Here is a 16,761-nt window from a genome sequence, read left to right as displayed (position 1 = left end):
CCTGTGGCCCTGAACCTCAGGGCCGCAGAGGCCCCCAGATGCAAAAACAAGAACCAGGCCTGAGTTTGTTTATGTGCTGTTCAGATCCAGAGACAAAGGTCCCACACTGCAGACAGAGTAAGATTAAAAAGAATAAATGTTTGATTTTTACTGTAGCTCATCAGAGACGAAGAGCAGGAACCTTGACGACCCGTCCCCTCACAGCCAGAGTCACATTCTGTCAGTAGATCTGCACTAAAAGGGTTCAACTCCACATTTATCCTCTCTGTGTAAATGGAAACCACACACACACACACACACACACACACACACACACACCTGACCCCGCCCCTCCGGACCAGACCCACTGCTGCAGCAAGCGCACTGTCCGGGAAGTTCCCTCAGTTTGTTCCAGAGCCTAGTAGGAGGCACCGGGTCCACACTCTGATCGACCCGAGTTATCTAGTCTTTGACAGAGGGACAGAGGACTAAGAGGAACCCGGAGGAGGAGCGAGGACACGGACTTATCCGGGACGGTTCGGCTCTTGTCTGGTTCGAATCTTTCCTCTTTTTTTCTCGCTCAGATCAGGGGGCGGTTTTATGCAGCTCCAGGTCGGTTCTCCTGGTTCAAGAAGATCCTGATGAAACCTGAGACTTCTATCTTTTCTTCTCATGACGTCACACAGACAAGCTGATTGATTGATTGATTGATTGATTGATTGATTGATTGATTGATTGATTGATTGATTGATTGATTGACAGGCGGGTCATGTGTCGGACCGAGTAGATCTCTGACTCCAGTTCTCATCATGGACGCACTTCAGCAGCTGATGGTGATGATGATGATGCTGATGATGATGAAGGTGAGTGAACTGGGGCTCCGATTGGTTGATTGATTTATTGATGAGTTTATTAAATCGTCGGTTCAAGTTCTGAATGTGGCACTGACATCAGTATCCTTAGCAATGACTTATAATTGTTCACTGAAACCGAAAACTCCCCAGGCTGCAGCTTCTCTCACTGATTTTAAGTGATCAATGATCAAAACCAGAATCACATGTTTAATCGATTTATCTGTGATAAGATCAGATCAAATGTCTGAGGAAGAGAAACTGAAGTAACAAGTGTTGATAATCAATCAGCTGCTGATCAGTTTTCTGTCAATCCATTCATCTGCATCTTCAACCATAGACAAAGAGTCTGAGTGGCCCCTGCTTCTCTGTGAGTGGCCCCTGGCACTATAAGTCAGCTTGCAAAACGTGGTTTTCATCAACTTTATTGATTCTATTAGAATGAAAAACTTCAGTCCTCAATAGAAACCTGATTTGATTCACCACTGTTTAAAAAAAAACATGACTATTGATTATTTATTTATTTATTTATTTATTTATTTACATGTGTATTTGAGTTGTATAAGTTGAAAACAACCCAAAAAAACTGCAGACAAACATGAAGCGATGAGACTGAACCAGCAGAGTCTGAACCTGCTGAGCTCTGAGGGTCTGATCCTGATTGGATTGTATCATCAGCACTAAACATGAAGAGAACCAACACTGCAGTCACACAGGTGTGTACAGGTCCACCTTTACAGTCGCTGATAAAATATAAAGTTCCGAACAGTCAGCTGCTCAGACCAGACTCCTGCTCCTCCATCTCCTCCTGATTCAAGATCAGTGTGAAGAACAAAAAGGAGAAGAATTCATAACAGGTACGTCCTACCTCTGAACGTGGACGAGCCAGACCTGTTACATAGATAGATAGATAGATAGATAGATAGATAGATAGATAGATAGATAGATAGATAGATAGATAGATACTTTATTTATCCCCTAGGGGAAATTCATGAGCCAGACCATAAGATCCTGGGCTAGTTCATACTGTTGAGGTCCATCATGTGTTAGAGGAGACAATGTTGTGTGTTTTTGTTGTGTGTTGTCTCTGTTGGACACAGATTTCTCTGGTTTGAAGACCGTTGGAAACATCTGGGATGAATTCAGAACACAAGTCAACAGTTTCACAACAGAATGATTTAAATGTTAAACCACAGTTTTAAATGACAGTAACCTGAATCTACTGTGACTCATCCACTGTGTTGGCTGTGTTGGCATGTGTTAGTTTCCTGGTTTTAATCACATTCAAAATATGATTTTTACATGGAACAAGAACCAGAACCAGGTTGTTTATGCCCCTGTTTCTGCAGGTCTGTCCTGATCTCATCATCTCAGCCCCCATGAGATGGTTCAGATACCAGGATCAGGTGTTTACATGCCCAAAACAAAACCAGGATACTAGTGAGCGTGTCAACACAATAATGAGGAGAGTCATACAGAGGTAACGAGGTGAGGAGAGAAACTGCGAATCCCTGACCCAGTCTGAGTAAAGACCCATCACACGGTGGACTGTATGATAAACAGCTCCTGTGTCAGGGCTGTAGTCTGGACCGTGTAGTCTGGACCCTGTAGTCGGACCTGAAGGATCAGAGGAGCTTCACAGTACAGTTCACATGTGGGTGACAGATTTCTTAGAGCGAGAGAGAGAGAGAGAGAAAGAAGTGTTTCACATCTGTATGGAATCAGTCTGCTGCCACATCTACACACACCAGCACTAACACTGGTCATGTGACCAAACGCACACCAGAGACACACAGTCCAGAACCAGCTCAGGGAGTGCTTGGTCACAGCAGCCTCTGGTGGACGTCAGAGGAAGTGCAGCTTAGGGGAGGCAGCGGAATGGTCAATGATCTGGTTGTTTTGTGTTTTCAGACGTCAAGCAGCAGCAGAGTGAAGGACACCCCCCCCGACCACGTGGTCCACAGAGCAACCAGAACCAAACGCTACGCCATCAACCCTCTGGGACACAAATGGACTCATCACAACATCACATACAGGTAGAGGGACAGGTACCCCGCTCGACTGCTCATTAGCCTCCTTCTTAGCCTGCTTGTTAGCTTGCTCTTTAACACAGTTTAACACTGTGATCACGGAAAAAGTTTCAGAGTCTCAGCTTCATTCAAGTGGTGGATGAAAGTACTACCACAATAAAATAACACATGTATATACATATACAAAAAATAAGTAAGTAAAGAGTAGAGTAAATGTACTCCACCACTGACTACGTAAAAAACTGCAGCTCCAATGAAGCTCTCTGGTGCAGCAGTGTGTTTCTTCAGTTCTGTGTTCAGTCTCTGACCTTTGACCTGATCTTTAGTACAAATGTCAGTGGGCTGCTGAATGAACATTTGTTACCTGTGAAGCAGAGGGAGTGGTTAGTCCTCACTTGTCAGCTGAGTCATAAACACCTGCAGGCAATGGACAGGTGAACTGCACCAGGTGTGGAGGTGGATGTTTCAGTGGCATGTGATCGTGATCTGGGTGGAGTTAGTGTTCTACAGTACCTGGTCATGAGTTGGACAGGTGTTCCCAGGTTTTATCTTTACTGTAAAATAAATCCTCTGACTCTGCTGCTGTTGTTGCCCTGACTGCCCTCTGATTGGCCAGCCTGCCTTCAACAGTGAGGTTGTTTTACCTTTAATTGTGTTTGCCAGGCTCAATGAGCTCCACCAATCAGACGTCCCCTCAGCCTGTCTCTGTGTTTCAGGATCATCAAGTTCCCCAACACTCTGAATGTGGAGGACACCAGGAAGGCCATCAGCATCGCCTTCACCAAGTGGAGCGACGTGTCTCCCCTGACCTTCACTGAGGTTACTGACGGCAACGCCACAGCTGACATCACCATCGGTACGAGGAGGAGAGGGGAGGACGGGGTGGGGGATGGGAGGTATGGTTGCTGTGACATCCACAGAGAGTGGTTTTATAAACTTGAAACCTGTTTGTGTGTGTTAGGTTTCTACACCTTTAACCACACAGACTGCTGGTGGTCTCCTCTCCACCCGTGTTTCGACGGTCTGAATGGTGAGCTGGCTCACGCTTTCCTCCCGCCACGGGGAGAAATCCACTTTGACAACCACGAGTTCTGGATCCTTGGCAAGTCCAGGTTCAGCTGGAAACAAGGTGATTGAACAGTAGTGCTGGAGAGGAGGCAGGACTACAGACAGCTGTAGTAGAACAAGTCGTAGCTGTAGTTACATTATTATAGTAAATAATGTTGAAGATACAGACATAATGTAACTGTAGTAACCAGAGAGTCAGACAGACAACAGGTGAGACAATCACTGACATATAACAGAGCATCATTCGCATATAACTGACATCTAAAACCACATGCTATTGTACTTTTCCTGCTCTAAAACTCCTCTCATAGTTGAGGGTGTTTAATAAAGAGTGATCTTATTTAATAAGGAGGCACCTGGGGCGTCGCGTAGCGCAGTGGGTTACGCAGGCGCCCCATATATAGAGGCTACAGTCCTCACTGCAGCTGGCCCCCGGTTCGACTCCCTCATCAGACGGCCCTTTCCTGCGTGTCATTCCCCCTCTCTCTGCCTCCCCATTTCCTGTCTCTCTACTGTCCTGTCCATTAAAGGCACAAAAAGCCCAAAAAAATAACTTAAAAAAAAAAAAAATAAGGAGGCACCTTGCCTTGAATCATTTTGATTCATAGTAAAATATCTCTACAATTAAATGATCTACGACCATGAAGTTTGGTTCAGAGCTTCAGGTTCAGGATAAATCATAATGACTTTTTACAGCAGGAACTTTTCCAGGACTGTGCCTGTGTTTCAACTGAAGAGACCAACTGAAGAGAACTTTAGTTCCAGGGTCAATATTTATTCCCTGTTCCTTGGGTCGTAATGTCCGTTGTCCCTGATGTTTGCAGTGCTGAATCTCGAGGTTCTGCAGTTCTCTGAGGTTCTTTGAGGTTCTTCTACAGCAACAAGAAAATGTCAGTGAACCTTTAGAATCACCTCCATTTATCCATAAATTTTGCTTAAATCTGATCAGATCTTCATCTAAGTTACAATAATGAACAAACACAATTGGCTTTAACTAATAACACACATCATTGTGTTGTTCTTGTTCAAATATTAACAGTGCATCTGAAACAGTGTGTGAACAGAAGCTAACTGGAGTCATGAGTTATCAGACCTGGAGTCAGTCAGTGAAACCAGATTGGAGGTTGTACGTTAGAGAAACTTTGACTTAAAAACAACACTCAGACATTTAGGGAAACATCATCTGATATGAACCAGGTCTCACAACAAAGATCTCAGAGACTGAGGATGAACAAGAGTTGATGAACATGAAGCTGAAAGAGTCTCAGAGTTTAGATCTTCATCAGTCCACAGTCAGACAATCTATCTATAAATTGATATAATTCAGTTCTGTGGTTACTCACCATACAAGTGGATGTCCAGCTGAGATGACTCCAGCAGCTCAACACAGATGATCAGCAACAAAGAAGCTCAGAGTAACAGCTTAAGGCATAAAGCCGAGGTCACTAAAAGGACAATGACCCAAAACATCACAGAAAATCCACCCTCTGGAGAGGTCCAGTCAGAGCCCAGACCTGGATCCAGTAGAGAAGCTATGGACTGAGCTCAGAGAGCCATTCACACCAGACATCCTGAGAACATATCTGACTGAAGCAGCTATATAAAAAGAATGGTGCAAACTTCCTCCTGAACATTGAGCAGGTCTGATCAGCACCTACTGGAAGAGCTGGTTTCAGAGAAAGTTCAACCAGTTATTAAATCCAAGGCTCACTGACTGTTTCCACCAGAGTTTAGAAGGTTTAATGACTGAGTTCAATAAAGACACAGAGATTACAACTATTTGTGTGATATCAGCTCAGAGACACTGTGATTGTCTACATCTGTGACTTCAAATGGGTCATTCTAACCAGGTCAGTCAGGTTTTTTCTTCTTACTGTAAATAACCTTCAAACTCTCAGCAGACTGTACAGTGCACTCTGTAGGAGCTCGGGCTATTTGGTGGAAACAAACATTAGACAGTTGGTCTAACTCTGACAGTGAGAGTCTGACATGTCCTGAAAGGGCACCATACAGAGGATCAACCCTCTGATTTACAACATGACCTTTCCTCTGGCACCACCCTAAGGACACTGACAGTTCAGTGTGTTTAGATGACTGTGGTCTGTTTGTCTTTGTTGTCATGTAGACTGACTTCTTCTGGTTCTGCAGGTGTATGGCTGAACGACCTGGTCCAGGTGGCGGCTCATGAGATCGGTCACGCTCTCGGCCTGTGGCACTCCAGAGACCCTCAGGCCCTAATGCATCCCAATGCCACCTACACGGGACAGAGGAACATCGCTCAGGATGACGTCTGGGGCATCCAGAGACTCTATGGTAATGTTCATCATGTGGAGTCCAGATACTGGACCAGAGTCCTGTCCCAGGGTCCTGCTTGTTCTCTGAGCTGCTCTCCATCATGTTGTCAGACATGACATCTGTTTCACACCAACTTCACAAAAAGAAGCAGTAAACATGTCAACAACTGCTCTGAAGGTCGAATTCACTGATTCAAGTAATTCAAATAATCTTATTGGACAAAGACAGAACAGAGAGGACAGACATGAACCAGGTCTGTTGTGGTTCATAGTCCAGGTCTTAATCATCTACAGGGAGCCCAACACTTCCTGTGATTGTTTCACAATAAAGGCGTACCACTGCTTTCAAATTAAAACATTTGTTTACACATTACCTAACCTCAGCAAATGAACAGATCTGTGACAGGGTGCTGGTAGATAGGATTAAATAAGACAATGGTATGGATGGTGAATATTTCCATGTTGTTGAAATCTATATATACATTTATACACATTAGTGTTTTACACATTAACTCCTGTAAACTAAAACAGATTACTTGAGATCACTGCTCACAGAGCTGAGTGGTAGTTTAACAGTACCATACAGTAAATGTTGTTCACCTGTGCGTCTGCAGCTTGATGTTATTCACCTGTTTGTGTGCAGGTTGATGTTGTTCACCTGTTCCGTCTGTAGGTTGATGTTGTTTACCTGTTTGTCTGCAGGTTGATGTTCTTCACCTTTTCTGTCTGCAGGCTGATGTTGTTCACCTGTTCGTGTGCAGGTTGATGTTGTTCACCTTGTCCATCTGCAGGTTGATGTTGTTCACCTGTTCCATCTGCAGGTTGTCTGGATAAGAAGAGAGTCTGTGATCCCTGGGCTAAACTCGGCTTCTGTGAACGGAGGAAGACCTTCATGAAGAAGAATTGTCCTCAGCGCTGTGACCTCTGCTATGGTGAGTCTGAATCATAAGTGTGGCCTCTGGTTCCCTAGTAGTCTCATTTAAAGTCTTCTCTACTGTGCTGCTGCAGCTGGACTGTCAGAAAAAAGATTCTCTCTCAGGTCTGTCCATTTGTCAAACCATCCCTGGTATGAAAATCATTTCCTGTCTGTATCTGTTTCCCTCCACAGAGCCTTTGGAAGCAGTGACCACGCCAACGCCACCTCCAGCCAACATCAAGATCAAGATGGTTCCCCGAGGGAAGGTGGTGGGTTTCCGCTGTGGAACAAAAAATCCCCGCTCTCCACCCAAAGTCAGGTCAGCTGATCAACAATGCAGACTATGATCATGAGCCAAAAAACATGAAGACTGTAGATGAGTCAGAGACTGTGGATAGATAGATAGATAGATAGATAGATAGATATTCTTGGATAGAAGAAAATAAATACTCTGAACTAAAACATAAATAACCTTTATACTTAATCTCTCCACAATGTCCAAGTCACTTGTTGTTTCCCAAGCTTTCATCATTAAAATCTAACGAGACCATGGAAACCTCCTGTCCAACATCCAAAGATATAATCATGTAAATCCTTGATGTTGATGACTGATGTTCTTATTTGCTGTTTTCTGCAGCTGGTATAAAGACGGTGAGCAGATCCTGACCTCCATCCCTGGCTACATTGTCATGAAGGACCGAGACCTTCGCATCGTCGCCAACGAGTTCAATGAGGGTGTTTACACCTGTCGCATCCATCGACGAGGGGACATTGTTTCTGCCAACTCCTGGGCCATCCGACTGAAACCAGAACAGCCGTCCAACAGCTGAGAACATCAACAGACATGGAGTTATGGAGGATGAAACAACTACTAATGTGATGAAAGCAAGTCCTGGTTTTATATTTGTGGGACGACACAACTTGCCAACAACACTCACTATGACTGGATCTGTGGCCACAGTCTCAAAGGACGCAATTTTGTGTTTGGACCTTTTCCCAGGTATTTCTGATGGTTTGTTGACCACAGGTAAACTCTAAGCTGGACATGATTCAACTTCCTCAATACATCACAGTGAAAACAGAGTAAAACAGCTTCATCAAAGAGCCCTGGGGACAACATGATGAATTAATGGCAGCTCTGTGGTCCTGGCATGATGTCATGTGATCATCTCAGCAGGATGTCACGTGATCATCTCAGCAGGATGTCACGTGATCATCTCAGCAGGATGTCATGTGATCATCTCAGCAGGATGTCATGTGCCTGTAAACATTAAGGAAAAACTTAAATTCCTAGTATACATCATATCCTCATAATCATCTCAGTTCTCATAACCTTCCTGACTTAATTGGAATGATGGCTATGTGTGAAAGTTTGGTTCATCACTTCAAAAATGAATAAAATATTGAATTTGCCCAGAGTCCAAACTGTAACGTACAACTTTAGTTCACACATAATCCTGTAGGATGTCAGGTGTCCATGATCTTCATAATGATGATGTCATGTCTTTATAATCCTTTGACAGGATATCTTGCACCAATAATCCTATAGAACCTGATGATGTCATACACCTGTAAAGTCTTGGTAGACTTCATAATCCTCCTGGTTTGATCTGTTCCTTTTATCAGGGCATTATATCCCTGTAGTATTGATGATGGGATGACATGTCCTCATAAACCTGTAAAACATCTTGTAGAGGAAATCCTTATGACCTGACGTCTTTTTGTCATGTCTCTGTAATCCGTCATGTCTCTGTAATCCTGTAGAACGACTTGTGTCTTTCATTCTCATGGCATGATGTCATGGACCAGTAATGTCGCTGTAATCAAGTCGACATGCTCTCATGTCCTTATAATCCTGTACAACCTCAGGTACCTGTAGCACTCATCGCATTACGTCATGTCCTCATAATCATCTCAGCTGAATTTCATGTCCTCATAATCCTGTAGAACACCATATACCATTTATCTTCCTAGAATGATGTCATGAACCAGTAACAGGTATGACATCATGTACCTCCCAGTGTGACATAATGTCCTTATAAACATCTCGTGAGGTGATGATGTCCTCATAATCCTTCTGATGAGATGTCATGTATCCATAATCCTGTGCACAGTGCACTGATAAATAATAAAACTGAAGGAAAACAAGTCGGCTGTGGTTGATGTGGATCATTGCAGTAATCATGGTGTAGTCTGTAGAGACCATGTGTAGATCAGATTGCTCTTACAGCCCTACTACTAAATTACAGTAGATTAATTAGTTAGTTGCATAGCAAAGATAATGATGTAATCCCGCCTATGACCTTCGACCTTTAACTACGTTATTTCCCAGTGGCATTCTACATCAAACTGTGACTTTTTTCCAGACCCCAGCAGCAGCTGTGGGCTAGTCATCACATAATATTCATGTAGTGGCCACAGTTAGTACTGCAGGTCAGGAGACCCACTGACGCTAAAACCCTTTTCTACCACACACAGTCATTTCAGAAGACAGACTGTATGTTTCATCAGAATCTGTTAAATCCAAATGTACAGTCTCAAAGGTCAGTAAATTATTTTCATGCTGTTCATGTGTAGAGATCTCGCAGAGAGTCAAACTGCCTGTCTGGAGAAACACTCTGTAACCTTAAAACTCAGGAGCTGTATCAGAAACCTTCACTGTTGTGAAAGAGGCTCCATCTTGGAACAGAATATCAATAACAACAGACTGACGTCTCTTTGTGATACTGCGTCAGACTGTCAGCTGATGGACTGATTGTGGCCTTCTGTTTACATGAGGACTGTATTTGTCATTTTCATAACTTTGTTTACCTCTCACTGTGATGAAATATGAAACAGTAATAAGTGATATGTTTGGGATCTGATAGCAGTTTGTATCTTGGATTCAGTTCCAGCTTGATAAGTTACTGAATTCACTAAAATCTAACTCATGTCTTATTGAACCTTTGATCCTTTCTCATTCTTTTTTATTAGCAAAGATGATTATAGAAACATTCAGGTGGCAACTTCTCATGTTCTAAATCCTGTCAGCTGTTTTAACCTCCACTGAGGAAAATGTGTTCTGTCATATTTTCACATTGAATTAAAGCATAAACATTATCATTTGCAGCTAATAGTTTAATTAAAACCCACAGTTACTTTTTCATGTGTGTTGCAGTTCAAAAACAGTGAACATAGTAAGTGTTACATTAGATATTTGTGATCACTGTGGAGTTCCTCAGAGGTCACATGGTAGAAGACAAAGACAGTATTGATATGAAAATCAGTTACACACAGAAAAAGAGAGAGACTGACCTCTCTCTTATATACCTTGATCCCACCTGATTAAATCACCAGTAGTCTGGACGCTGTAAACTTTATTAGTGAACAAACTCTTGATAGGGTGTGTAAGAAGATGCCTTTGTGTGGGTGTGGGTTTATGTTTCTGTGGTTTCTAGAATGAGGAGAAATCAACAATATAAGAATAATATAATACAAACAATGACATAAAATACTAGCTTGAATAAACAGGTTCAGCCAACAGGTGGAACACTAATGCTAGAGTAGAATCTAGCAACTTGATCATCAAAGTCTATGAGACTATGAGACTCACACAAGATAATGTGACTACAATAGTATGGTTAAATAGACATTTGAATGTACAGTCATAAAGAGGTTGAAATGTGCTCAGATTAAATGTGAACAGAAATATACAACAAGTTTAGAATGCAAATGATCAAAGAATTAACACTGAATGTAGTGAATGAAGTTCAGGCTCTGAACAGAAGGAAACCAACACCGCAAGCATTCAAGCTAACTGGGCTTGATGAGCATGACTAACAGTACTGAAGATTATCATCACAAAGAGGAATGTACTGGAAACCATATTAGTTTGTGATGTCTCATCTATATTAGTCTATCATACTTAACAAACTTACAGGTCAATGGACATACGACAGTGAAGACACAAGCATCAGCACCCAAAAACACAACTAGTCACTGGAACTCACTTCAACAATATCTTCATACACTACATTGGAGAGATGGACTGTACCACTCTGATAGGGGTGGTATGTATAGTCCAGTTAGTACCCGCCTTTTTAACAGATTCATAAGATACACATCACTAAACTGACTAAACAGACTGACTGTCGACTGACTGACTGACTCACTGACTGTCTGACTGTCTGACTGTCTGACCAACTGTCTGACTCACTGACTGTCCGACTGCTTGACTGTCTGACTTACTGTCTGTCTGACTGACTGACTGACTGATTGACTGTCTGTTTGACTGACTAACTATCTGTCTGACTGACTGACTGACAGATCATAGTTCCACCACTGGTCAACTGAATGCCAAGTGTAAGTTAGAGTTTCTTCATTGGCTGTTGCTCTTTCAAAATCAATTGACACAGTTTCAATTAGGAAGTTTCACCGTCTGCAGTGCTTTTTCAAACAGAAAAACATGTTAATAACAACAGCTTATTGTGAATTCAACTGTATTAAAATACTGTATATGTGAGCACAGAGAGTAAGAGAGAAGAGAAGAGCTGAAACCAGCTGGCACTAGACTGAAACCAGTTGATAATGATAGGACGAGATGATATCAGTTGTTTACAGGTTCCACAACAGTTTTCAACTACGTCCTCAGTTTCACACATTGACTACACAATGTCCAGACATGTGCTGGGTTTAGACCTGGTCTTCTTAAACATCACTGAGAAACAAATCACACTGTCATTAATCTGTTTTCAGTAAATAAACGGATTAGTTTTATGAGACACTTTGACATTTTATTACATTAATTCAGTTGATATTAACTCTGTTAAAACCCGTCATTTCTGGGGCACCTGGGTGGCTCACCTGGTAGAGCTCGTACCATTAGGACTCTGACCCAGGGCCCTTTGCAGCATGTCATTCCCTCTGTCTCTCACCCCTGACTTTACTGTCTCTCTCTCACTGCTACTCTAATAAAGGAAAAAAAGTCATTTCAGCCCAAATAAATAATGTTTCTCTTGAAGCTCCAGTTCATCATATAACATCAGATATAACCAGTGTGACCATCTGTTCAAACTGCACGACTGTGGGATTTTATGTTTAAACAGTAGATGTACAGATGTCGCTTTTGTCATTTTGAATTGTGAACATTTATGATAATAATAATAATAATAATAATTATAATAATAATAATAATATTAATAACAACATAGAAATAAAGGGTAACATGTGCTCCTCAGATTCTCCATTAGCCACAATGACACATCACAGCAGGAGCCAGACTGAGCTGCTGTTGAACAGAAGATTCAGACATATTTGTAAAATAAATAAAAAATTGAACAAAGCCCCCAAACAAAGACATGTCTGGTTTTAACCCTCTCTGACCCAGATCTGGTGTTTTCTGTCTGACTGCATCCTGATGTGGGTCAAAGTGGCTCTGTCCACACAGGGACACCAAATGTGGTTCATCAGGTCCACAGTGACAACAAAGACAGGAGAGGACAAACTGAAAACCTTTACAAAGTTCATTTTAAATAAAAACAGCTGACTGCATTAATTTTCACAGGAAAACAAGCACAAATAAAAATGAAGAGACATTTTAATATTAGAGGGAGGTTAGCAGTCATCCTGAAGACACAGTGAAATAAAACAGCTCTTGTTCTACAGAGCTTTGTTACTGATTAAATCTTTCTTTATCACTAATCTTTAAGAATTTAGACTGAATCTTTAGACCGAGCAGGAGGCAAAAATAAATATACACATAGATATACTTCATATATACACAATGAAACAGTAGAAAACCACATATTCAAATAAAACTATAAGAAGGTCCTTTATGTCGGAGTGTACTTTAAACAAGATAACAACAAAGTGTTTCCTTTTTGAATGGAGTTTGGTACAGGCAGGACAATAGATAAATACTTTAAGTCAGCAACATTTTAATGAATATTATCATTAAGATAATGGCCTGGGTCATGAATACTAATAGATAAAAAAAAAAATTTCAAATAAATATTTCATGAAATATTTCAGGTTGAAAAATCTAGTGAACTGGAAACATTTGTGATTACAACAGGAAGAACAGGTGATGATTTTCAGTTTTTCAGCAGTGGTTTTGTAATGAAGGAATATTAATATTATTAATATTAATCATGAATACAACTTAAGTTTGAGTTGTTCAAAATTTGCTTCTGTATGTTTGAAGTACGTTCATGTCATGACTTATGATTTCAGAGTTGTGTGTTTGTTGTTTTGACTGGTTGTTTATTGGTAAATATTTCCTTTAAATGAGACTTTAGTGCAAACTAATAAAACTGAACTTTTCCTTTGATTTCTTATCAGAGTTACCTCACCACAAACACCTGGGCTGAGGTGAGGCAGTGGTGTATTGTGGGATAGACTAAGCTCCATCATGCTCAGAGTGATCTCAGTGAACTGTGCTGACACTTTTCTGGTGGTGCTGAAAGTCTGACCACCATAGGTCTGTCCAACAGCTCCATCAGGTGGAGAAACAGAGATACTGCACCCAGTCATCCTGAAAACTGGTTTTCCTCTCAGATCTCAGTGAAAGCAAGTAAAATGTGATGTGGTTCTTGTCCTTTGATGTAGAAAGAAATGGGATGTTTCCATGGTGATCAGTCCCTGCATTTCATGACCAAAACCAGCCTGAGGTAAAAACAGTCAAAGACCAAAAAAGTGACAAGGTCTAACTTCAGCAGTTTCCCACAAGCTGCTCAGTGCTTCACTTTCAGTCAGTGGAGTCACAGCCAGACCAACAAGTCCTGAATGAATCTGTAGACCCTGAGTGTGACTTTGAGACCAACAACTCTCATCAACAGCACTGATCTTCAGACAGGAAACACACACAAAATCATCAAAATGAAACTTTATTCTGCGAACACTTTGTTCAGGTGAGGCTGCACACAGTGCAGACACACCTGTCAGCACCTCCAAACCTTCTGATTCAAAAGACCTTCATCTCACTTTATCTCGTTTTCACTGAGGAGGAGGAGGAGGAGGAAGAGGAGGATCAGGAGGAGCAGGAAAGATCAGATCAGCTGGAATGTGACAAGGGCAGATGTCTGATACAACACAAACACACAGATTAATTTATTTTGGTCTGGGGTAAACAGTTTACTGGAGCAGGTTGGACTGTGACCCCCCTTGGGTTGTGCTGATAAGGTGTAATCAGAGGGGGCGGGGTTAAAGCACAGTTAAACAGAGAATGGCACATGTATGGCTTGTTTACAGGCAGGAGACTGTGAGAAGGTCACAGCAGAGACACATTAAATCAATACAGATAACTGGAATAAACACAGGTCTTCAGGGCGCAGGGTTTGGTCAAGGGGGCGAGGGGCTGGTTTTCCGGGTTTGTTTGGTTGCTTCTGTGCAGGAACGCCTGCAGGCGGCCGCCAGAGTTCAGGAATGTTCAGGTGGGGTCAGTTCGAGGCGGGAGCGTGACGGTCTGATGATGTTGGCATTCGTAGTTCCTTCATCATCATCACCATCGTCAGCCCCACCCCCTGCTGGTGACATCACTCTACATGCCCATTCTGATGCTTTGGATGATCTGGAAAATGGCTGCAGACAAACACAGGTGGAGAAGTAGTGAGTAAGAGACATTATTCTCTCTCTGCAGTGTGAATGGCCTGTTGTTTCTGATTGGAGGAGCCCTAACCATAGATGAGGTTAAAAGCTCCACAACATTTATAATGAATGGATCCTCAACTATTTTATTTTAAATCACTGAGCGGAGGTTTAGCAGAGAATATGAATGCAACACGTTCACCTCGTATGTACACAAAGTGTACTGTTCATTTCTTTAAGGCTCCTATGCATCTGTTTCATTTGCTTGTTTATCTTAATATTAGCATGCTAACAAACATTAGCATTAAGCATTAGTAAACAGGTTTATTTAAATGTATTTAATGATTTATAAGCTGATGAGTCAGCTGATCTCAGGACTGAACGATGGACTTTGATGTTTGTCTGTTTGATCACCGGTTCAGCTCTCTGACAGAGTGAGCCCTCTGTTCTTTAACTGATCTCTGTCACTTCTGAGCATGCTCAGATATACCCCGCATTATCTTTTAGCCACTGCCAAAACACACACACCTGTCCTGCCAGGTGTTTTAAAGTCACAGTGACACTCAGAGCAGAGTGACTTCAGGTGTGTTTCATGCAAGATCCACTGACTGCAGGGTGGAGAATAAACAATCTGTAAATTAAAGTTGCTGTTTAAAGTGAATAAAAGCTTCAAATTTTACAGCTGATTAGAAAATTTTATATTTATTGATCAGTGTATTGTCTCTATGTTCTTATATTTGATTATTAGTGTTTGTTAATAAACTCAGAGGACAAAACATAACATTCATTTATAAATATATATACAAATTAATTTAAAAACTATACATGTATGCTGATATAAAAACACTAATGATCTAATCTAGAACCAGCCCACAATATTCCTGAGACCAGGATGTTTCTTCACTGAGTTTTTTTTAGAATCTACAGATAATAATAATAATAATGATAATAATAATAATTTAACAACAACAATAATAATATTATTATAATTATACACAGTATGGAGTTGTATTATAGTATTATTGTGGTTTTGTGAAAGTCATATTTACCCAAGAAACTAATTATTCTAGCAAATAATTAACTGTAGAAAATAAAACCAGAGAACAAACTTGAACATCAATGAGGAGAGTTTGTGCCTGTGTCAGACTTTTATATGGATTTCTTTGTTATTGAAAATTGTTAAAATGTCTGATAAACAATGAATAGGATGTGTGTGTGATGATTATGGTTGCATATGTGTTCGTGGATGTTAAAAAGGAGAAGAAGAGGAGGAGGAAGACTCACCTGATCCACAGACGACAAAAATGAAGAGAGCGAGCAGCCAGGGACCCACACCTTTGTCCTCACTGATGTTCCTCTGAACACACACACACACACACACACACACACACACACACACACACACACACACACACACACACACACAGTTGGTACAGATCAACAAAAACAACAGCAGCTGAAGATAATTCGAACTTGTTGTCAGTCTATTCTTGTTCCACTGTCTCCTCAGTTTGTTCTTAGTGTGACTTCAGATACTTCTGTGTTGTATTAGTTTCACTGGGAGTAACGATCAATAGGCCTCATTCACCGACCATTCTTAAGAAGAAATTTCTTCTTAAAACCCACTTACGCACTTTATACAAATATTCTGACATTCACCAATGTTTTCTTATTTGGGATTTGTTCTCTGTAAGAACTGAATCTACTCACACTCAAGAGCACTCTTACACACATTTGAGTGCTGCCAGGTTTGAGCAAAATAACTGGTTATTGCATTTTTTAATGTTCTATAGTTATATAATTATGTAATAATTATAAATAATATTATATTATTTAAATTATGATAGTATTTTTGTCATTTTTAATATTTAAAAAAATAACTTTTGTTATTTTACAAAGCATTATGGTCTTTTAAAATAAATGAATGCTACATTAACACTTAACTGCTTGTTTGTGGCTCACTTCCTGTAGCAGTACCTCCACTTCAGAACTACTACAGTTCCTTTTGCATTTTGATTCCTGTGCTCGTCTTTAGATTTTCGTTTTTGCATTCCCTCGAC

At 41.1% G+C, this 16,761-nt stretch overlaps 2 protein-coding genes across 3 annotated transcripts in view; one reads left to right on the top strand and one right to left on the bottom strand.

Moving 5' to 3' along the window:
• The first annotated feature begins 415 nt into the window (after window positions 1-415).
• LOC111216844 (matrix metalloproteinase-23-like) lies at window positions 416-10,080 on the top strand. Of its 2 annotated transcripts, XM_022738469.1 has the most exons (9): window positions 416-531; window positions 742-842; window positions 2,742-2,866; window positions 3,577-3,716; window positions 3,822-3,989; window positions 6,077-6,241; window positions 7,044-7,154; window positions 7,331-7,457; window positions 7,776-10,080. In XM_022738469.1, the coding sequence occupies exons 2-9, from the start codon at window positions 789-791 to the stop codon at window positions 7,966-7,968; spliced, it is 1,083 nt and encodes a 360-aa protein (XP_022594190.1). In that variant the 5' UTR covers window positions 416-531; window positions 742-788; the 3' UTR covers window positions 7,969-10,080. The 2 variants fall into 2 exon arrangements, with proteins under 2 accessions (XP_022594190.1, XP_022594191.1); XM_022738470.1 differs by lacking the exon at window positions 3,822-3,989.
• A 3,905-nt stretch (window positions 10,081-13,985) lies between these two features.
• The window catches only part of LOC111216857 (stress-associated endoplasmic reticulum protein 1-like), a 4,579-nt gene continuing 1,803 nt past the window's right edge, over window positions 13,986-16,761 (bottom strand). The window contains exons 2-3 of the mRNA XM_022738488.1: window positions 15,986-16,058; window positions 13,986-14,695 (exon numbers count right to left, since the gene is read on the bottom strand). Coding sequence (XP_022594209.1) covers window positions 14,655-14,695; window positions 15,986-16,058 — 114 coding nt within the window. The 3' untranslated portion in view covers window positions 13,986-14,654. The remainder of the gene's footprint in view (window positions 14,696-15,985; window positions 16,059-16,761) is intronic.

Source organism: Seriola dumerili, unplaced genomic scaffold (assembly GCF_002260705.1).
Source record: "Seriola dumerili isolate Sdu_G_001 unplaced genomic scaffold, Sdu_1.0 BDQW01000036.1, whole genome shotgun sequence".
In the NCBI taxonomy this organism is placed as follows: Eukaryota; Metazoa; Chordata; class Actinopteri; order Carangiformes; family Carangidae; genus Seriola; species Seriola dumerili.
The sequence above is the reverse complement of the archived record's forward strand: the minus strand, read 5'-3'. Positions and strand labels throughout refer to the sequence as shown.

Bases quoted from the DNA above. Each gene is read 5' to 3' on its own strand.
- LOC111216844 (XM_022738469.1), top strand. From the start codon at position 789: ATGGACGCACTTCAGCAGCTGATGGTGATGATGATGATGCTGATGATG. The intron at 843-2,741 runs GTGAGTGAACTG...TTGTGTTTTCAG, and splicing joins TGATGCTGATGATGATGAAG to ACGTCAAGCAGCAGCAGAGT. The intron at 2,867-3,576 runs GTAGAGGGACAG...TCTGTGTTTCAG, and splicing joins CATCACAACATCACATACAG to GATCATCAAGTTCCCCAACA.